This window comes from Erpetoichthys calabaricus, chromosome 6 (genome assembly GCF_900747795.2).
Source record: "Erpetoichthys calabaricus chromosome 6, fErpCal1.3, whole genome shotgun sequence".
Classification (NCBI taxonomy): domain Eukaryota; kingdom Metazoa; phylum Chordata; class Cladistia; order Polypteriformes; family Polypteridae; genus Erpetoichthys; species Erpetoichthys calabaricus.
In genome coordinates this window covers 85,933,993-85,956,579 of record NC_041399.2, presented here as the reverse complement: position 1 = coordinate 85,956,579, position 22,587 = coordinate 85,933,993, and the positions used below count along the sequence as shown (strand labels likewise).

Below are 22,587 nucleotides of genomic sequence, written 5' to 3'. Positions count from 1 at the left end.
TAAAGACCTTCTATGGCCCTGTCCAGCTCTCCTAGAGTAATTGCCTGTCTGCCTGTCTCCTGGAATCTCCTCCATGCCCATGAGACTGTGCTGGGAGACACAGCAAACCTTCTGGCAATGGCACATATCGATGTGCCGTCCTGAAGAAGTTGGATTACCTGTGCAACCTCTGTAGGGTCCAGGTAAATATGCACATTTAATCAGGTAGAAAGTGGTCCTACTGAACACACTGCTATTTTTGTAAATCATAAAGTTTGCGTTTAAATGTTATTTTGTTGCCACTCTCGAAAAGGAAAGCAAACTCTATGTTTAGGGCTGTGGTACCAAAATGGAGCAAATAAAGAGCACCACAGAGAAAAAAAGCAATAACAAAGGGGGTAACAAAAAGGAGCCCACCGGTGATGGATCTGACATCCTACTCTAATTATTTTCACCTTCAGGCGAAGAAAAACAATATGATCAGAAATCACTTGTGATGCTATTGTACTACTGGATGGAGGACCATAAACAGAGACTTAGACAAGGAAGCAAACAGATGGCAGTGAGCAGAGGATCAAAAGCAAAGGCAAGCTAGAAAGACTGGAAGTTTGATTCCAGCGAAAGAAGGAAAAGGAGCAGAACAGACACCACAGAGAGGACTACAAGTGGAGGGAAGAGGATTGAGAAAAGGTCAACGTTATGCTCCAGGAAATAGAGATAAGCATTCAAGAAGACCAGAAACAGCAGGAACAACTGTGAGAGTTGATGTGACAGCTAACAAAAATCATCCTGCAGCAGCAAGAACAAGCCCATGATTCTAAACAGATTATAAACAGGGGCATCTTCTAGGGGAGACGCAGAAAGAGCTAAAAAACAGCAGGAGCTCTTTTTCCAAACTGGATGGACAGGGCTTTAAATCTGCAAGGCAACAGTTTACTATTGAAATGGAGATGAAACCAGAAGACCAACTAAGGGAAATCCTAGCAAAGGGCAGAACTCGAAGACTCTGTTGCTATGGCACAACTCAGTTTCCTAGATTCTCTTGCACCATTACTCTGTGCGTCTGTTTACTGCAGTCAGTTGTGTTGGCAGGATTGCCATGTTCATAATAAAACTTTAGCTTAGATGGCTGAGATAATGTACTCAAAGGCCAATTATATTAATCATGTTCTTTTAGCCTGACAAACACCTTAATAATATAATATATGCTTGGGTCATAAGCTGTTTGTTAGTGGTGACAACTCGGGATTTACTGAGAAATAAAGCCTGAATCTTACCAGCGAGATAATTTAACAGAGCTTAAGTCCTACCTAAAACATCTAACCTTACAAATCATCCATTTTTTTGTTCAAGTTGAAAGCTGGAGTATGTAGCAGACACACTAAATGAAAATGCCTGAGTTAAGCAAGGTGGGATTAACTGGGGGATGTGACGGAAAGTGAACCAGCCATTTAATGACAGGACCATACACCAAGTGCTTTTGTGTGACTGATAAAGTTTAATGGTCTTAAATGGAAGAAAACCACTGAAGGACACCCGAGCCCCGGGATTTATTTAGCTTTGTCTACTTAAAGTTATCCTTAGATGTACAAAATCATTTATCACAACATATGAATTACTTTATTAATGGGAAATTTGAAAGAGGGATGCATCGTAAGAGAGAGATGGAGGTTAGCAGCATGCACTCACCACATGACAAACTAACTCAGGATCCCAGATTAGGACCCCGAGTGCAGCCATGCAACGCGTGAAACCTCAGCACCACACTAGTTCAGATGGAATGGAACCAGTGTGAGGTTTTTTATGGTGGCTGGAGTTCCAATTCTGCCACCAACCCCCAGATTTTTCCCTACAGGTTGAAGGGCCTACATGCTGGGCTGGATGCAGATTAATGTCATGCTCAGGATGGAGCAATTTCAGGTTAAGGGTCTTGCTCAAGGGCCCAATGAAGTAGAGTCACTTTGACATTTACGGGATTCGAATCGGCAACCTTCCGATTGCCAGTGCAGATTCCTAGCCTCGGAGCCACCACTCCGCCCCAGCAGTCGTAAAATATAAAAAAATGTTTTGAGGAGTGTGGGTTATACAGGCTAGCATAGCTCATCATTCCATCTTCACCTAAAGATTATAAAAGCAGGTTGACATTTTAAGGTCCCCAAAGTGCTACCTTTACTACATGGTTTGGTCAAGTATTCCACTTATTTATAGTTCTGAACTAACCTCATAGAGCTGATGAAGAACTGGAGTGAGAGACTGGGACCTTTAATACCGTATTGTTGACTCAATTCAAACACATGATGGACAGAACAGGAGCGGGGAAATGGATACATAGAATATAATGCTGGTAAATGCTGCACTACTCTTGCCTGTTTACCCGACTGGTATTGCACCTCATCCTTCGCCTTGCAATTATTCAGGCCGAACCACTCGGCACTGGCCAATGAAGACCACTCCCAGGCCTGGCTCCATGGGTAGGTCTCAGTGTTCCTATTCTGTGTGAGGCTTTATTCACTTGTGCCTTGAAAGCTGTTATTTTTAGTTTTGCTTGTCTGGCCCTTCCCTGTAGACCAGTTTGTCATGGGACTGTCTATCAGACAACACAGCTTTAAGGATTATTAAGACGCATAAACTCCTCCACCATGTCAAGGTCACTGTTGTAAGAGAGCATTTTTAAACCTTACTTAATCCAGTTTCAGCCATACATACCGTAGACGATTCAACATTCTGTCAATGTATGAAGAGCGCTGTGCCAGACGTGAAGCCAGCTGCTCATGACTTCATATGTAGTGATGTGCTGGGACCAGAAAAGAAAAGAATTTCAAAATGGCGAAGTTACTATTACAGTCAACACAGCCTTTTTAATCTGTTAATGTTAGAGTCTGAACTCTCTGTCTGATGTCTTTAAACCCACTCAATCCAAATTAAGGAAATCCTAGGATAGCTACCCCATTAACCCCTCTAACTGTAACCTGAATAAATTAATAATAATTATCTGCCAGTGTAATCTGTGGAGGCAAACCCAGAAGCCAGTGTAGAACCCATTATAAAAGACAAATGGTAATAAAAGTATTTTATGGCTTCTCTTTTAAAAATGCTTGCTTTTTATTTTGAGCAAGGATCAAGCAAAAAAAGCATTAGACAATACACTATGGAGAGAGAGACATTGAAATGAGCACTTCACTGAGACACAGGGTTAGATGGGGTGACAGACAATTACATTTTACAATCTGAGTGCCTCATCCTTTCACTGTCATTTCTGTGAGATGAAATTACTTCTCCGTGTCAGCAACAATGAATAGGCAGAATCATGTGAAGAACATAAGGTGCTCAGAGCAAGACATCATTGAACCCTTTTTATACATACAGTGTTTGTATTTTCAAATGCAAAAATGGAATTATTCAGTTGGCAAAGACAAATTGCCTCACGCACTCTAGGCACCATCTTACAGTATAATATTGGACAAAATGGTGTTTGCAAATGTCTACCGGCTTTCCTTATTATTCTGCCTCTGGTTTCTGAACTCTGCATACCTAGACTAGATTATTTGAGGATCATAATGCAAAATATGAATAAACCTACAGTACTGTGCAAAAGTCTTAGGCAGGTGTGAAAAAATGCTTTCAGAAATATAATGATTGTTTATTGTTATCAATTTACAAAATGCAAAGTGAGCAAACAAAAGAAAAATCTAAATCAAATCAATATTTGGTGTTACTACCTTTTGTCTTCAAACCAGCATCAATTCTTATAGGTACACTTGCACAAGGTCAGGGATTTTGTAGGATTATAGTCAGGTGTCTGATCAACCAATTATACCAAACAGGTGCTAATGATCATCAATGTCACACGTAGGTTGAAACACAGCCATTAACTGAAACAGAAACAGCTGTGTAGGAGGCTTAAAACTGGGTGAGGAACAGCCAAACTCTGCTACCAAGGTGAGGTTGTGGAAGACAGTTTCATGTCATGGCAAGATTGAGCACAGCAACAAGACACAAGGTAGTTCTACTGCATCAGCAAGGTCTCTCCCAGACAAAGATTTCAAAGCAGACTGGGGTTTCAAGATGTGCTGTTCAAGCTCTTTTGAAGAAGCACAAAGAAATGGGCAACGTTGAGGATCGTAGACGCAGTGGTCGGCCAAGGAAACTTAGTGCAGCAGATGAAAGACACATCAAGCTTATTACCCTTCGAAATCGGAAGATGTCCAGCAGTGCCATCAGCTCAGAACTGGCAGAAACCAGTGGGACCCAGGTACACCCATCTACTGTCCGGAGAAGTCTGGCCAGAAGTGGTCTTCATGGAAGAGTTGCAGCCAAAAAGCCATACCTCCAATGTGGAAACAAGGCCAAGCGACTCAAGTATGCACATAAACATAGGAACTGGGGTGCAGAAAAATGGCAGCAGGTGCTCTGGACTGATGAGTCAAAATTTGAAATATTTGGCTGTAGCAGAAGGCAGTTTGTTCGTCGAAGGGCTGGAGAGTGGTACAATAATGAGTGTCTGCAGGCAACAGTGAAGCATGGTGGAGGTTCCTTGAACGTTTGGGGCTGCATTTCTGCAAATGGAGTTGGAGATTTGGTCAGGATTAATGGTGTTGTCAATGCTGAGAAATACAGGCAGGTACTTATCCATCATGCAATACCATCAGGGAGGCGTATGATTGGCCCCAAATTTATTCTGCAGCAGGACAACAACCCCAAACATACAGCCAAAGTCATTAAGAACTATCTTCAGCGTAAAGAAGAACAAGAAGTCCTGGAAGTGATGGTATGGCCCCCACAGAGCCCTGATCTCAACATCATCGAGTGTGTCTGGGATTACATGAAGAGACAGAAGCATGTGAGGAAGCCTACATCCACAGAAGATCTGTGGTTAGTTCTCCAAGATGTTTGGAACAACCTACCAGCCGAGTTCCTTCAAAAACTGTGTGCAAGTGTACCTAGAAGAATTGATGCTGTTTTGAAGGCAAAGGGTGGTCACACCAAATATTGATTTGATTTAGATTTGTCTTTTGTTCATTCACTGCATTTTGTTGATTGATGAAAATAAATGATTAACACTTCCATTTTTGAAAACATTCTTTGTTTACAGCATTTTTTCACACCTGCCTAAAACTTTTGCACAGTACTGTATATTAGAAGTTGATCATAAACTTGTTTTGTTAATGAAGATAAAAAAAGACAATTTCTGATTGCTTCACTTTGCTGTCGAGGTGGGTACTCAACACATTATTTTTTTAATTCAAAGAGTCATTGGCACCCCTGCTAATAATCAAAGATTTAAATGTGGATGCTCTTTATAACTCACTTTTCTATGGAGTTTGCTCCCATAATTCTATCCAAATACTGATTATTAGCAATGAGCAGTGCAGGCCCAGATTCAAACAATATTAAATTCTAAAGTGAAGAAATCACTTTACCTGTCTGCTTATTAAAAAATATTTCCTATAACTGATTAAACATGGGACTGCAGCACTGAAGCAATTGCTCCCCTTTCATACAATTAAGGGAGCAAACTCTGGAGGAAAGGGTAAATTAAAAATAAAATAGCAAAGGAAACTAAGGATTTCAAGTTTTGACAGATATTTCAGAATTTCATACGGTAAGAGAATAAAAAAGACAGCTCACTAATCAATGAGATCAGTTACAAGTGAACACGAGTGTGAAATTGGCTGGGATTGCAAGAGGGTATTTTTCCTTAGAGTAGCATGGTTTCATACTCAGGGTCAAGAGTGGCGTTTGAGGGTGGCAAGTGGGGTGACCGCCCCAGGCCCCAAGCCTAAGGGGGCCCCGCTTTTAAGGTCCACATGTCCCATTCGGATTTGTCAAGTTATATTCTCCAGTATATACTGTATATATTTGAGATGCTTCTAAGAGGAACCCTTTTAAAATCCCTCTTCAAGGTCAAATTCCGTACATGTATGCCATAGTCCACCTTCATTGCCCGAAAAGGGTCGCCAGTATAATCCCTTCCTAAAATAGGTAAGGCCCATTGGTTGCTGGGTTGGCTTCTCCTATCTATAGAAAAAGACATTGCAGATTAGACTAAGAAGATGTCATCGACGACTTTTCCAATCGAAAGGCAAGAACAGTGGATTTTCATCTCTGAACCTGGAAACCGGTAAGAGATTTACCTCTATGTTAATTTCGCACTTCCTGTCGAAACACTGAAACTCACATTTTATTTGTAGGCCATAAACATGTCTGAATATTAATGCACAAAAACATGTATCGCTAATGATTACCGGCTGACAAGACATCAACGTGAGCTATGACTATGACATCCTGCATATTGAGACTCAGAGTATACTTGCAATTTGGGTACTTTTCTAGAAGAGGCCCTGCTAATTTCCACATGACACCGCATTGCATTTCGCACTGTTGTGGTATTGTCATGAATTATGAATTGCACTTTTTTAATAGATTATGTCGTTATAGTTTGATAAAGTCCGTGTGTAATCTTGCAAAAATTTAGCTGAATACTGTAATGAGAAAATCCGGTGTATGTTAATATTATTGTTATTAAATTTGCAGGCAAGTTTATACAGTCCACACATACTGGTAACAGCGTTTGACATAACCGGCCCCATGTGGAGTTGGTCAGCCCTAGGCCCCACACATCATAAGGCCGCCTCTGCTCAGAGTTTGCAAACCTGCTTTAATCTGAGCAGGGCTGGGGGGAAGCTGGAGGCCATCCCAGCAAGAATACAGTGCAAGGCAGGAACAATCAGAGTTTATTTTTGCCATAAGTCTTTGATCACATTTGTTAGAAAGAAGAAAATTTGAAGATTAAGACAGTTAAACAGGATTAAAATATTCGAAAATACTACACTTAACTTAAAAGCATTTCTTTGCAACTTGTAATTGCAGCATAGTTTGCAAAGCCTGACAATATGTATTATATGAAGTTCATAAAAAACTAAAGTAAGGACAAAGCTGAATCAATAACATTTTTTTTTTCAGGGTAGCATATATAACCCGAATTCAAATATTAAGTTGTCAGATCACACATTGGAGTCGACAGGTAAAGAGCCCTTAAGTGTGATTGCCCTCTAAACAAAGGTTTATCTTGCAGTATGGTTTGTTTGTTTTGAAATGAATTACTTTTTAAAATATTCTTAAACACACAGACCCTTATTTTGCCCCTTGTGAAGAATTAATATGTTTTGAACCTTCTGCAGAATAAAAACCCGAAGCCTCAGGGCCTTGGGAAGTCATTCAGGATATTTTGACTACTGGAGTAATCCTGACCTGTTTCCAGAGTGTGGCCACCTCTTTTAAATCCAGAGACATCTGAAACACAGGATATACGGGGATATTTTTTGACACCCACTGCATGCCCAACATACCTGGAAAGGGGTCTCTCTTTGACCTATCTTTCCCAAGGTTTCTTCCATTTATTTCCAGACAAGGGTTTTTATTTTCGGAGTTTTTTCCTTGTCTTCTTAGAGAGTCAAGGCTAGGAGGCTGTCAAAAGGCATGGCCTGTTAAAGCCCATTGTGGCACTTCGTGTGATTTTTGGGCTATATAAAAATAAATTGTATTGTATTTTACAGTATATGGGACCGAGTTGTTCTGTGTAAGGCTAAAGCAGACATCCACCTATATAGCCAGCTCTAGAGCTTTTTTGACTTTAGCACAGTGGAGAACCTGTTAGGCATCATCTTCAAGTGAAGTGACTCTTAGCTCCAGTTGTAAATTTCATCTTATGGCCAATAACCCCTGAATCACTAAAATCAGATAGCATTTACTGAATTATTGAGTCAGCTGGCAATCAGTTCTATCCCCCTCAAATTTCACGAGTGCTTTTACTGTGACTCCCACCAATCATTGTCATAAGAATTCACAATCAATCCTGGTGGTCAACCTGCAATTCATTCAGTCCAGTGCTTGTAACTCAGTACAGGCCTGATTTCATGTTCCACCTCTGTTCCTTTCTGCAATGCCTTGTTCTTCATAATTAGTGCCTTTAAAATAAAACTCTTCAGAATAACTTAATTTTTAATCTACGTTGCCAAAAACAATGAACTTTGGTTAAATGTAATCACATACTGTATTATGTGACAAATGTCCCAGGGGAAAAAAGATGATACTGCAGTTGAATGGATTTCAGTTGGTTTCTTTGACTGAAAAGGGTTGTAAAAATGTAAATGTTAGTCTTCTTTTCAGAGCAAGCACAGGTAGTAGCCAATTATTTTAACTTTCAAGACTTCTTTTAGCCTTAAATGCTTCTTTGTAAATAGAAAAACACAGGATAAGAACCCTGTAAGGCATAAAGATGTCACTAATCCCAAAACATATCACTTCAGTTGCCTTTTTAATTAATAAATGCCCAGACCTTAACCGGCTACAATACTGGTCACTTTGACAATAACCAAATTCAGTTTATTAATACTAATAAGGCCATAAATTAGAATTAATGAAACTCCAACATAACATAACCTTCTCCGAACTGTTTAATCCCGCTTGGGGTCACACTTAAAGGCATCCCTCAAGCATTGTCTTGTGGCATTGTACTTCAGCTGCACCTCTTCTATAGACCTTATGGTAGAAATCATTACCTTAACTATACAGGGGTGGGCAAAAGTAGGTTTACCATTGATCATATGGAAAAAGACATGCTGGTTATGATAATTTCAATAGCTTTATTAACTTTATTAACTTAAAAGAATGTCACAATGACACAGTGCACTTAGGTACAATCTCGTAAATGCTCAAATTGCTGGCCTTCATTTTTTACACATTTTTGTAAATGTGTACTTGCTAATAACAATAAGGAGACAAATAAGATGACAAATAATAAAAAATGAATAATACAATAATTAATAAATAAATAATAATACAAGAATAAACTCTTAAGTGTTTTGTGTCATCACAACTGTAAACCAACTTTTGACCATCCCTGTATTTATCTATTAATATTCAACCCGAAGAACTAGGCAGGAGGAAGCTTGTCCATGGCGTCGTTTATTTCTCATCATGAAGAGGGATTTGAGGCTTCACAGTTTTCCTGACAATATTTCCATCCAATACAAACACAGTGAGGAGACACAGTGTAAACAAAAAAGAAATAGCATATACAGTATTAATTAAAAAAATAGACTTTCCTCTTCCTTAAGTACAATATAGTAGAACATTATAAAGTTTGCATAAAAAATTGTCAGATTGTCCTCACCATGTATTACTGTAAATTACATCATTTTGGTAAAGTCAAATACTGTTTTACATTGTTCTTTAGCAGCTGCAAAGGTATACCTTTCTAGGTCCCTCTTAATTTGTTTATTACACACTTCATTGGTGCAGCCTTTGATGGAAGTGTCACGAAGTAAAGACAGAGAGCTACAGTATATTTATAGATAAATTAACTTACATAACAGTGCTGAATTGATGCTTATTCTGACTGGGTAGAATACATGAGGTGTTTTATTAGAGAGCAGTAACCAGCTTATATACCCCAAATTAAAAGTCTCCTTTCTGCTACATTCTTGGTCCTTATAATACTTCTCAATACATCTTTAGTTCCTGTGTGTGTGACATCTATCAAGACTTACCGGGTACATGACAGTCAGCCAACTCCTTGAATCATCACCTAGAATCTTCTTGTTTTTTGTTGTTCACTTGACCTTTATCTGGCCTCTCGATATGCTTGAACAAGCTTCTGAGATTTATTAACCTTTTTAGGCTACTACTTCTAAGACAAATGCTATATTTTAATATGGAAAGAATACCAAAACAAGACTATGTGACCCCTAAGTCTCATTTTTCTTCCACAACCTGTTTATGATTTTGATAGTTTTTGGTCATAGCATAGGTCTACGTATTATTTTGTGGTTTGAGAAGAAAGCTTTCTATAAGTGGATGCTTTAGCATTCTCAATTTGGTTTCTCAGTTAAATGTAGTACAGTATGTGGAGTTGTTTTTCACTTAAGTTAAAATGCCTTGTGCCTCTTTTTAGGAATGAAATTTACTGACATGGTGGTGCAATGTTTAGTACTAATGCCTTGTGTATCCTGGGTTAGAAAATCATGCCTGGTTGTTATCTGTGTACATTGTATAAATTCTCCACGTGTCTCTGTGGGTTTCTTCCCACATACCCAAAGATGTGCACGTTAAGTTAACTGGCAAGTCTAAACTGAGCCCCCATGTGGGTGTGTGCGAGAATGGGCTCTGTGATGGACTGGTCCTCTCCAAGCTGATCCCGGTCTTTTGCCCAGTGTTGCTAGGAGAGGCATCAGCCCCACTGTGGCACTGAATTGGATTAAAATGCCTTAAGAATGTGAATAATCCATTAACAAGGATGTTCATTCGTAAGATAAAAGCAATACAAAGTTTAAGTGAGTCTTTGAGGTATGGCAGTGTTGGTACTTTCAATCCTGGAACCGAACAACTGAAACTGCCTGGACAACAGGAACACTCCTTTAGCTCACAAGGCTATATGTGTACAGTATATATTCATGGTTCAGTTCCCTGTGGTTGCACAGTCAAGCACTGGACAAGGCAGGTTGAGGATATCAACAAAAAGGCATCAGAGGAAAAGTGAGGGTACACGAAGAGCAAGAGTTATCAAATACTTTCTAATATATTATATTACCTCTCTTTGACAGATAACGTATACAGTAGTATTATATAACACCTTCACCTAGAAAAACCACAGGCAGAATAGCAGTGAAGGCAAATTCAATGCCTTCTCTTACATAAGATATTTTATTCAATGTAACATAAGTATAACTAACACCAACTAATGAACCATACTTTTCAGGTGCTCTTTCACTCCTGGTAGCACAATTCTTAATTAGAGCCTCTCTGGAGGCACACAGCAGCTTATGTCATTCTCAAATGTAAAGGAAAAACAGCCTCCCTTTAGGTTACGGTTTGGTTTTATATTCCCAATCTATTAGGCATGGCCATGATGTGAGTGCTGTGTCATGTCTCGGTAATCTTTTAAAAATATTTAACTAAACAACTAATATACAAATACATCACTCAGTGATTGGATCGAACCGTTTGTCTGCCAGAAAATCAATTAACTCATAAAAGCTTAACCTAATCAAATAAAAATGGTAAACCTTAATCAAGTCAGGCAATTCTAATAATGTAAGCTCTGCATGTCCGTCTATACTACAAACTGCACCGCCGTCATCAGAATGGCGAAATTCAGTTACAAATAATAAAAACGTTGCCAGTTGCAAAATTTTCATCAGAAATGATGTTGAAAATATCCACCAGAAAGCTCTGGACTGGACTGTAATTGTGGCCTAAAAGCTGATGATGTACACCTTTCGTGAGAAAAATCTCCAAATTTAAATTTAAATTTTTGCAAAGTTTAGAAGAGCTCTGCGTTTGCATTACGGGAATTGAAAAATATGTTTAATTTCAAAAACGTGGAAAATCTGCTGTTGAGGTGGTTGTGTTACTAAGAACTTTATGAGCCGGCAACACCTCATCTCTATTATTATAATAGTAGGGGGGTGTGCTCCTTGGCCGCCCAACAACAGCAACCCGATTGCAGGCTATCGGTGCAAAGTAGATTTTTTTGTTAAATGAAATAATAATAATAATAATCCCTTTTAACAATATGTCACACATGGCAACTCCTGCTGCCATTGCACCACCTGCGTGTCTCGTCCACTGTTAACACAGAACTCGATCATTGTTCTTAGCGGAGCAGATGTACATATTGCAATTTTTTAAAAGTATTCACGTTATAATTGGTTGTATTGACATGCGAGTATCATTGTCGTATTCTCTTAATGAAAACGAAAGAAATGATACATAGATGTATACTACATTACGTATAGGTTTGAAGAAAAATGAGCATTGCATGAAAACGTTGCACAATTTAGCTAATCTTTCATAAGCAGAGAGTAGATTCTACAAAACAAAATGTTTACAGTTTAACTATTAGTACTATCACATTACCAGTAAAAATGTAGTTATAAACTTTAGCCACAAATAACTTTAAAAACCTGCCGACTACTTTCTAATTCGACCGACAACATAAACCGTGAAGAATATTCCTCCGCAACGGCAGGGGGCAGAGTACCCACTCACACGGTAGAGTTCCGCTTTGCTTTTCCTCGGCATTAAAAAAAAGTTCAAAGGTCACCCAGACTTGCTTTTTTTTGTTCAAGAAACGTGATTCCAAAAATACCTCGGTAAATAATAATGTTCATTTGAAAAATTTAGGAAATCAAAGCAATATTTTCATTCTCCATTAAGAAACAAAGGGGCCGCAGTTTCCGCTGTGTTCGGGTGAGTGTTTACCGTGAACTTCGATGAATGACGTAGGGAAACAGAATTCTGGAAGCGTTTGACAACCGGCCTAGTGTGTTGATTACGTGTTGGGTTTGTGTGCTTTTGGTAGGTTTACAGTGAATTGTATATAGTTTCTGTCTTGATAGACACACATAACAATGTATAAGAACATTATTTGTTGAGTATCAAATAAACTTCCAACTACTTTCTGTTTCCGTAGAGTGCAGACACACGTGTTGAAGTCCTCACGGTTTTCTTGTGCTGTGCTATGCTTTTATAATTAATGTCTTCAGTCTGATAATTTGTGATCAGTAGGCGCAAAATTAGCGAAAAGCACAGTAGGGGGGACAGGCTGAGGTCGAATAAAACAAATGCAGCAGTCGACCGTCAGTTGTGTTCGATGTTTGACTCCGATGTGCTCTGCGGCATATTTGATTTTCCCAGGTTGGATAGTAACCTTCATTCTGAACGTTTACTTTTATACAGAGTGGTAGCTGCTAAACTTAAAGTTGTGTGTCATGGGCAGTAGGGTCGCGTTTTCCTTAAAAAGGAGTCTATTTTTCTTTGTCCCGTGCTAATAAACTTTAAACCGTCATTACTGGAATATATTCGGCATTTTTCAGTCGTTTTTAAAGGAGTTCGTGCTTTACTCCAGTACGAGGCCACAACAGGTCGTCTCAGACTGTGTGTTGGTTTTGACGGACTGCTGAAATCTTTCAACTCGGCTCCTCCTAACCGATCACGTTTTATGTGTTTTAAGAACATTCATTTCTTCTCAAGCCGGCGTTTTGCAACGGTTTGGTCAGCGCATTTGTTGTGGGGGGTCCCTGTAATGACGGATCGGACTCCGCTTTGAGCTAAGTGATGCTAGAGTTGACAGCAGCAGGGATACATTAATCAGAATCCATCCATGTTGATTCTGAAAAACGAAATCTTTACAGTGTTGTTTAGTAGTTTACTCGCTTAATAAAGGCTGTTTGGAAGTAAATAGGAAAAACAAGACAACACAAGAACTTCTGTACAAGTGAATTTTGCTTAAGCTCAGGCTATAGTTGTACTAAAATATTTTGAATGAATCCCTTGAAAAATTATTTCCATCTTTCTTCCTGTCTTGTGCCAAGTGCTTGTTGAGATAGGCTCCAGCTACCTTGCCAGCCTGCTCTGGATAGAAAATGGATAGAAGGATTGAAGTGGCATGTAAATGCAGTGTTGTGATACGAACAGGCAGTTTCATATTAAAAAAATGACGCATGATAAGTGGTTTTCCTAAAATGTACAGGGGTGGGCAAAAGTAGGTTAACAGTTGTTCTTATGGAAAAAGACATGATAGCTTTATTAACTCAAAAGAATGTCACAATGGCCTAATGCACTTGGGTTTAATCTTGTAAGTACTCAAATTGCTGACCTCGCATACTCACAACCGTAAACCTACTTTTGCCATCACTTTCATCTGCAATCCACAAAAAAGAATTGGAAGACCAAAAAGTAATCCTTCAAATAATAGACAGTACCCATAAACTCTGATTTTGTACTCCGTTGACAATTGGACCTCTGCCTGTAGTTTGATGTTTTGACAGTTGCCATTACAAGTGGTAACTGTTGCACTGAGATGTACCCTGAAGAGTCAGTTCTAATCTTGCAAGGCTGCAATGACAACTTCACAGATTTCTCCACGCTAATACCTGCCATCAGTTGGGTTTTGTGACTAGCGGGAACTCTAAAACTTGATAGTAAAGATAGAAAACTTCACAAGAGGAGAACAGACTGGGATGGGATGGGATGGGTTGGGATTGCTACTGTCAGATGGCCACGAATCCCATACTAGTCCGACCCCTAACCAATTATATATGAGCTTCAAGATGAGTGAGCGGAGCAATGACAGGTGCGAGGCTCAGTGGGTTTGTTAATTGCTGACTTGGATTTCATCGATTCATTGAGGGTGGGAAAAATATGGAAGGTATGAAATCCTATTTCTAATAATCTTCAAGATTGTTAAGAATTCTCTCCCATAATCCAGTTAGCCCAGATTACTCCCCAAAAATGGGGGGATTCACCCTGATTTGGAAACCCTTGGCATCAGTTGAACAACTAAGTGGAAAAATGGATGGATTGTATTCCTGAGCTCAGCCTAAGGTTTTACTCTCACATCTTTACAAAATGTAAAGATAGATAGATAGATCTTTATTGTCATTGTCACTTTTACAAAGGAACAACGAAATTGAAGGTGCAATCAACTTAGTGTGAGGAATAAGGGTTAAAATGACAAAAAGACAGAATACAATAACAAACCGAATAGTAATAAATATACAAATTGCACTTGTTGACCTAAGGTATATATTGCACATTGGAAGAATAATATAGAGCAGTTTTATTTTGAGTTCAGGGCCATGATTGCTTTCGGATAAAAGCTGTTTTTAAGGCGGTTTGTCCTAGTTTTCATAGCTCTGTATCTCTTGCCCGATGGCAAAAGCTGGAAGAGGCAATGACCGGGATGTGATGAGTCCTGCGAAATGTCTATTGCTTTTTGCGGCTTCGGGAGGTGTAGATTTGTTCCAGAGTGGGGAGGGTACAACCAATTGTTCTCTCCGCTATCCTGACGACCCTGTGTAGCGCTTTCTTTTCTGAGGAAGTGCAACTGCCGTACCACACACACAGTCCGTACGTGAGCACACTCTCAATGGAACAATGATAAAAAGCAAGGAGCAGATTTTTTGGGAGGTGGTTCTTTCTGAGAATTCTCAGAAAATACAGTCTCTGCTGTGCCTTCTTTAGCAGCTCCTTGGTGTTGGCACTCCAGGTCAGGTCATCCTCCAGCTCCATACCCAGAAACCTGAACACCGGGACCCTCTCCACACATGCCCCGCCAATGGTGAGTGGCTGGATGTCAGTTTTGTTTTTCCTAAAGTCAATAACAAGCTCCTTTGTTTTTTTGTTGTTGAGGAGCAAGTTATTGACTGTGCACCACTCTGACAGTCGCTCCACCTCGTCCCTGTATGCTAGCTCACCCTCCTTGCCCGAGATGAGTCCGACCACCGTCGTGTCATCCGCAAACTTTATAATCTTGTTGCTATGGTGAGTGGGGGACACAGTCATATGTGTAGAGGGTGTAGAGGAGCGGGCTGAGCACACAACCCTGCGGCGTCCCGGTGTTGAGGCTGAGAGCAGTGGATGTGTGGAGACCCAGCCTGACCCTCTGGGAGCGACCCGACAGGAAGTCCAGTATCCAACTGCAGGTGAGTGATGGAAGTCCCAGATCTGCCAGTTTGGACACCAGTCGTTGTGGGAGGATGGTGTTAAACGCCGAGCTGAAGTCTACAAAGAGCAGTCTGGCGTAACTCCCCTGCTGCTCCAGGTGGGTCAGGGCAGCATGAAGGGCTGTGGCCACAGCATCCTCCGTGGATCTCTTTGCTTTGTAAGCAGTCGATTAATGATAGGTATGAACAAGTAAATTAGCTATAACTTTAAAAAGTTGTTAGGACTTTTTTTTTGTAATTAATGTATTAGAAGCAAACTAAAAGAAAGGGAATAAACCATTGACATAGTGTAACAAAATTTTACGCTGGTGGTAAAGTAATGTGTTCTAGTGAATTGTGTACAAACCTAGTCTTGCATGTTGAAATCCATGACAATGGTGCATTGAATCATCCATTCTCTACCCACCTGTCCTAATCACGACAGTGGGAAAACAATACCTGGTTTTCTTCATTTTTTTTAAACTGATTGTCAGACATATTTCAGCTTTTTACATTACAGAACACCAAAGTCAGGTACTAGTTAAGTATAGGCACCAGGCTCTAAATAATCCTTAATTACATTGGTCTAATACTCTAGCTTTATTATTTCTAGACATTTTGTCCATTTAAAGGGTAGGACATTTTTACTTCCTTTGTGAAGTAAGTTATTGTGGCATACATTGTACAGGAGACACTTTGTGCTCACATTCCAAAAGTGTGCATCTTGTATTGACAGGCAACTCCAGCCTGGACCTGAGGGTTTGCATGAGCATGCCAAGATTTGGACTGGCCTCCTGTCTAAGTTCAATTCCTGCTCTGTACCCTATGCTGTCAGGATCTGCTTTATCTCCTTGTGACCATTTGCAGGACTAAACTGTGCCACAGTAGAGTTGACAGTGTTAGTAGCCTTTAAAAGTGTTATATGGAAATATTGTTTTCATATATACGATTAATAATATGACTATTATAGCTATTACTGCTTTAAGCATTCATTTAACACTGGTGGTTTTACTTTGTCCCAAAAGCCATCCAAAATGTGTTTTTCTATGGGTACAGCAAGTTTGAGAATCATAGACTGATAAACACTTGTACCTGAACAACTTAATTTTGCGGAAGCTCCACAGATTGTAAAGTCAACAGAAGATGTTGAATATTACAGTGTGATTAAAGTGTTAAAATCACTGCTAAATAACTACTTAACCTTAATGTTATAAACATGCTGTAAATGTTTCATAAAAATCAGCATCAGTGTTGACAGTGGAGAACACTCGCTCCTCAAAGTGTGACAGCTTATTGTATTTCTGGTCTTGTGAAAACAACTATTTTAGACTATCGATTCAGATTACAATGCATATTTTGGAAAAGATAATGTACTGTAACAGCTTCAAATATTGATAAGGGTCCAAAGGAGTAACTCCATATGAAAGCACCAACAGCACTTGAAAAGAAGCCTTTCCTCAGCACTGAAAATCTGTTGTATCCTACTTTTTCTTCTTCTTTCGGCTTCTCCTGTTAGGGGTCGCCACAGCGAATCATCTTGTTCCATATCTTGCTATCCTCTACATCTTGCTCTGTCACACCCATCACCTGCATGTCTTCTCTCACCACATCCATAAACCTTCTCTTAGGACTCTTAGCAACCTTCTCCCAATATACCCAGCATCTCTTCTCTGCACATATCCAAACCAACGCAATCTCGCCTCTTTGACTTTGTCTCCCAACTGTCCAACTTGAGCTGAATCTCTGATGTACTCGTTTTTAATTCTATCCGTCCTTGTCACACCCAATGAAAATTTTGGTATCTTTAACTCTGCCACTTTCAGCTGTGTCTCCTGCTTTCTGGTCAGTGCCACCGTCTCCAACCCATATAACAAAGCTGGTCTCAACTACCATCTTGTAGACGTTCCTCACTGTTGCTGATACCCGTCTGTCACAAATCACTCCTAACACTCTTCTCCATCCATTCCACCCTGCCTGCACTGTCTTCTTCACCTCTCTTCCTCAATCCCCATTAGTCTATACTGTTGATTCCAGGTATTTAACAAAACACTTGGACTTGAACCCAGAATATGTAGACTTAAAAAGAAGAGCATTAATTGTTTTTTATTATTTGGATATTCAACACCTTCCAAACCCCACCCTTTACCTGCTATGTACTGCCTTTGATTCCTGAATGTCTAGTCATTTTCTTCTGATGACACCTGGCAGGTTGTCGAAAGCTTAGGAATAAGAAACTATTTTGAAATACGTGATTCATTTTGTCCCTTTGTGGATCTCTACCTTCAATATATATATTGTGACAGGCGGCCACAGCCTGGGCTGGGACACCAATTGTATGGTAGGACCAGGGGAGAAAGCATTGGCAAGGCAATACCTTCCCTGAGACACTAGGGGGCAGCTCTCCTGGCTGGCTGGCTGTGGCACCAAGAATTCCTGCAGGGTGTGCTGGGAGTTGGAGATTGGCACAGCCCTGTTGGGTTCCAACGGGGGGGGGGGGGGGGTTTGCCAGGAGGAGCTGCAGAGCCCTTCACTGGGCTCTTACCACACTTGGGAGTGATTCCAGGTCTGATTAATGAGGCATCTGGAACACTCCCAGGTCAATCGTAAAAGGAGCTGCCTCACTCCATTCAGGGAGCCAGAGTCGGGTGGAGGTGAACGAAGCTTGCTGGGAGAGGAGTGGAGGTGGTGAAAAGAAAAGGACTGGGCATTGGTGTGCTTTGTGTATTGTGCTGTGAGTAGCAGGGAAAAACACTCCTCAGCTGTAAATAAATGTGTGTGCTGGACTGGAACTTGTTTGCCCGTCTGTGTTGGGTTAGGGTGGCTGTACGTGCCCCTGTGATCCATTCTATCTGTCTATCTATCATAAAAAATAATCCTGGGAGGGAGACAAGATGTGATCTTCTCGGAGGACAATTTGATATCCCGCAAGACAAGGCAGTGAGACAACATTTAAACCAAGCAGTAGTTGGAATGCTTTTGGCAGACGGACATCATGTGTTCCCAGCTCTTAAAACAACGGCAAACGACAAGAAGAACACGCAGCTTGCCAGCAGCAGCAGCAGGAAGCCAGCAGATGATCCGACCGCTTCTCCTTAGCATGCGTTCAGCCCCCCACACCCACCCCTTCACAACACGTGCATCAGAGACGTGAAGTGGCAAAAGGACAGCTGCTGTACGGGCTTTTAAATGATTGACGTGCAGCGCGGCAAAAAGAACACGCAGCTTGCCAGCAGCAGCAGAAAGACAGCAGATGATCTGATGGCATCTCCTTAGCGTGCATTCAGTCGCACCCTTCACAACACGAGCAGCGTTATATGTCCTGCGAGAACGATTTAACCATGCCTGGGGCCGGAAATGAAGGACAAGTATTGTTTTTACAAAAGTTTTAAAGCAAAAGTGAAAATAATGCATATGTAACAATTCCCATGAAAATAACAATCTCTTTAAATTGTATATCCGGTAAACCAAACCCGGGGGTGGGAGAGTGAAGCGAGCAGGAGATGGAGCCCCCTTGTGTGTGTGTGTGCGCGCACGTGCGTGTATATATATATACACACACACACACATCGTTAGGCCGCTCTACAAAATCAGAGTAGTGTGTTTACAGTAGAGAGTGTTCATCCCCTGAAAAAATAAAACATTAACCAAACTTGCCATTTAATAAATCCCAACCAGCTAATGTGATGTAAAGTAGTGTTAATGCATGTGGACAGTTGAGGTGGAGCAGTGAATGTCATATTTGCTATTACGGCATGACATGATTATGTAGTTTAGTTGAGCTGTCAGTGTTTGAATGAGTTAACAAACATCCAGACTTTAGAAGAGGCATCACCACATAGGAGAGCTACAGGAAAAAGTGTATCTGGTAGAAAATCCTTTGTTGCTCCCACAGGATTGCCACAATACCAAAATTTGAAACTTCAATATGATACTAAGAGAAGTATTAATATTCAGTACCATTTATTTAAATGAACTGAAATTATGTATGCATAAAATTTTATATTGATAAGAACAAAGACATTTTAGTTATTAAATACAAATTCTTCAAGTAGTGCAATTTTTTATGAAAGGTAAGAGTAAAGTTCAGTATGTAAAGAAGTTTTGAATCTATAAATGAAATGTTATAAATGTCATTAAAAGTTAAAAGAATAAGTATTGCAATCCTTTGTAAACAGAATACATAAAAATATAAAAACAACATTAAATAAATGTAGATAGTGCTCAGTCCTGGTATTTATGTTTTAGCTTTAATTATTAAAGAATAGTCATGCAGCATCTGCCTCTTAAAATGCTGCACCTTCATCTTGGGAAGCAGTAGAAATGATATTCTCGTCTTCACTTTCAAGAGACAAGATTTTAACCACAAGCATTTTGTCAGATTTTTATTTTTGCCTCATTGTTTTAATGTTAAAGTGGATGTTTTCTAAGAATTCTGGCATTTACTTGTCAATATCTTCAATTAGTTAATAAACAGAATTGTCAGTTGTTGCTGTCTAATAGCTCTCATCTTCTTAACAGGTATGTCGACTTATACATGCATTAGTTGTCGAGTGGCATTTTCAGATGCCGAAATTCAGCGTGCCCACTACAAAACAGACTGGCACAGGTATAATTTGAAACGAAAGGTTGCAGATATGCCTCCTGTTACTTCTGAGAACTTCAAAGAGAGAGTATTGGCACAGAAAGCTGCAGTTGAAAAGCAGAGTCAAGGAACAGAGGAGCACTGTTTTACGTGTGGCAAGAAGTTCTCCACAACCAATGCTTTTGAAAACCACTTAAAATCCCGAAAGCATCAGGATGCTGAGAAAAAAGCATCCATGACTGCACAGAAGGAAGTGGAAAGACTTAATGAAAAGAATCTAGAGAAGGGATTAGATGAGAATGTACTTGACCATGATGCCATGAATGTAGCCATCCAGGAAGCTATCAAGGCCCAGCAAGCTGGCTCTCCTAAAAAGAAAGGACCTGTGGAATTGTCTAGGAAGAGTCAGTCTTCACAAGACAAAAAGCGCCCTGAAAAGCCCCCAAGACTTTTGTGGTTTGAGGAACAATCGAAGAAACTAAATGAAGAGGAAAAAGACCTAGAAGATGGTGAAGAGGGTAAGTTTGCTTTCTGTTTGGACACGTTTCAACCTTCTGTACATAGAAAGGTCTGTAGCTGCAGATTATTTTTTCATGAAACTTTGTAGCCATTTATTGTGTTGGTAGACAAAGAAACATTCCTCATCTTCATGGTGGATACATAGTGCTAGTTCTGCTGTCCATTTGGAATTTGAGGATGCCTGCTGAAAATGAACGTTTTTATAGTACTCGCTTTACATGGCTGCATGCAGCAAGAATTAATTATACTTTTGTGTTTCCTTCAAAGGTTTTTTCCTATTAAAAGAAAGACATCTTACTTTTGCTTTTCAGACTCCGATGAGTGGGAAGATATGGATGAAGATGTAGATGAGGAGCTTGAAGAGGAGCAGAAGTTGTGTAATCCACAACAAGAATCCCCACCCGGTGCAATACCAATCACTGATTGCCTCTTTTGTACTCACCATTCTCGTTCCTTCATGAAGAACTTAGCCCACATGACTAAGGACCACAGTTTCTTTATTCCTGATGTGGAGTATCTAGTCGACCTTCAAGGCCTCTTAAAATATCTTGGTGAGTATGAGATTATGTTTGCTGTGTCTGATTATTTAACAGTAGAATTACGAAAGTCTACAAAAAAGCTCGTAATTCCGGCCCACCTTAAATCCCTTCGCACCTCTCCGTCAGCGTCTTTTGTGTTGTAAACGTGTCAATCAACACAAACGGCAAGCAGCCTGCTATACCATCACCCCCACTGCTGTAGAAAGGGCAAAAAGCTCTCCCAGCTCAAGCCTTGATTATCTTGGAGTGAAGTGCTGGAGTTTTAGAGGGGAAATAATAGATTATTTGGAACACATGCATTTCATGTGTGTTTCATGTCTACAACAATCTATGTAAACACATTGTTAAAATAGGGAAGAGCCCTAGTATATTTGTAGCATTGCGACACTGTGGTACTTGTAGACTCCGAGTCTGATTTCTCGCTCTTTAAATCACTCTTTTATGTAGCTCACTATCCTTATAAAGATCATTCACTGTAGCCGCATGTGTTTGAATTCTGTTGTGACTTTGGCAGGTTTGACTCTTATAAAGGGCCTCTTTAAGCCGATACTTTGCGTGATGGAATGTGAGCTCATAATGTGTGTGACTGCTCCCCAGGCTAATGAAACATGTCAGTGAAGCTACAATATTTTTCATTTACAGTCCGTTTTCTTCAGTCTGTTATCCTGGGCAGGGTGGTGGGGCTTCTGGAGCCTTTCTTTGTGATGTTATGTTTTACATAACCTATTTAGTGAGCCGGTCAAGGAAAGTGGTGGTACTTGTTTAGTCTTACGGACAGTGCTTGACATGGGATGGTATCTGCACCACTCAAGAGATTCAAGAGGATCCCCAACCCTCTGATATCTTATACTAATATACTTGTGCTCTGATCTCCAGGAAGGAGTCCCCACCCAGTCATGTAAAAATAATGACAAATTGGGAAGAGGAATAAGATGCTGACTAAACAGTGTGCTTCAAGTAACATGGTTCCACTTCAAGAACTGTTTGCAGTCAACAGTTATATGAATATAATTGTAGTGTTTACACAAGATAATAAATTTACACTGGATATCAAAACAGAGCTGTACATTGTTTTAAGCCAGTGCCATTGTGCTCTTTCATGCACATCGTACATTGAAAGCTTGCAGTACCAATCAATATTCAGTGTTATGTGCTTTTTTGCTGTATGTCATTTTCACACTCATTAAGAAAACGCAAAGTATGCATTATAGCCAAACCATGATGAAACGCAACGAAGTACAGTTTTTTTTTTTTTTTTTTTTTTTTACTAAAATGCATGCAGAGTTTCTTTTCTTGTTCAGAAAATTGTAGAAAGAGAGCAACTGAGGGTTCTGTGTTTGTGTGAGTAAAAGTAATTAGTAACTTCTAGTTTCCTTTTGTTAGACATTTATTAAGATCCATTTTATGATTAAGCGGATCTAATGTTAAAAGTTTCATGCCAATAAAGCATCATGATTTATAGCCATTTTAAATTAACTTG

The 22,587-nt window shown here is 39.9% G+C and overlaps 1 protein-coding gene across 3 annotated transcripts in view; it reads left to right on the top strand.

Moving 5' to 3' along the window:
- The first annotated feature begins 12,039 nt into the window (after window positions 1-12,039).
- Window positions 12,040-22,587, top strand: part of znf622 (zinc finger protein 622) — a 30,777-nt gene continuing 20,229 nt past the window's right edge. The window contains exons 1-3 of one of the 3 annotated variants that reach the window (XM_028803806.2): window positions 12,040-12,134; window positions 19,986-20,567; window positions 20,880-21,119. In XM_028803806.2, the coding sequence (XP_028659639.1) occupies window positions 19,988-20,567; window positions 20,880-21,119 (820 nt within the window). In that variant the 5' untranslated portion in view covers window positions 12,040-12,134; window positions 19,986-19,987. The other 2 variants (XM_028803802.2, XM_028803804.2) reach the window with 2 other exon arrangements.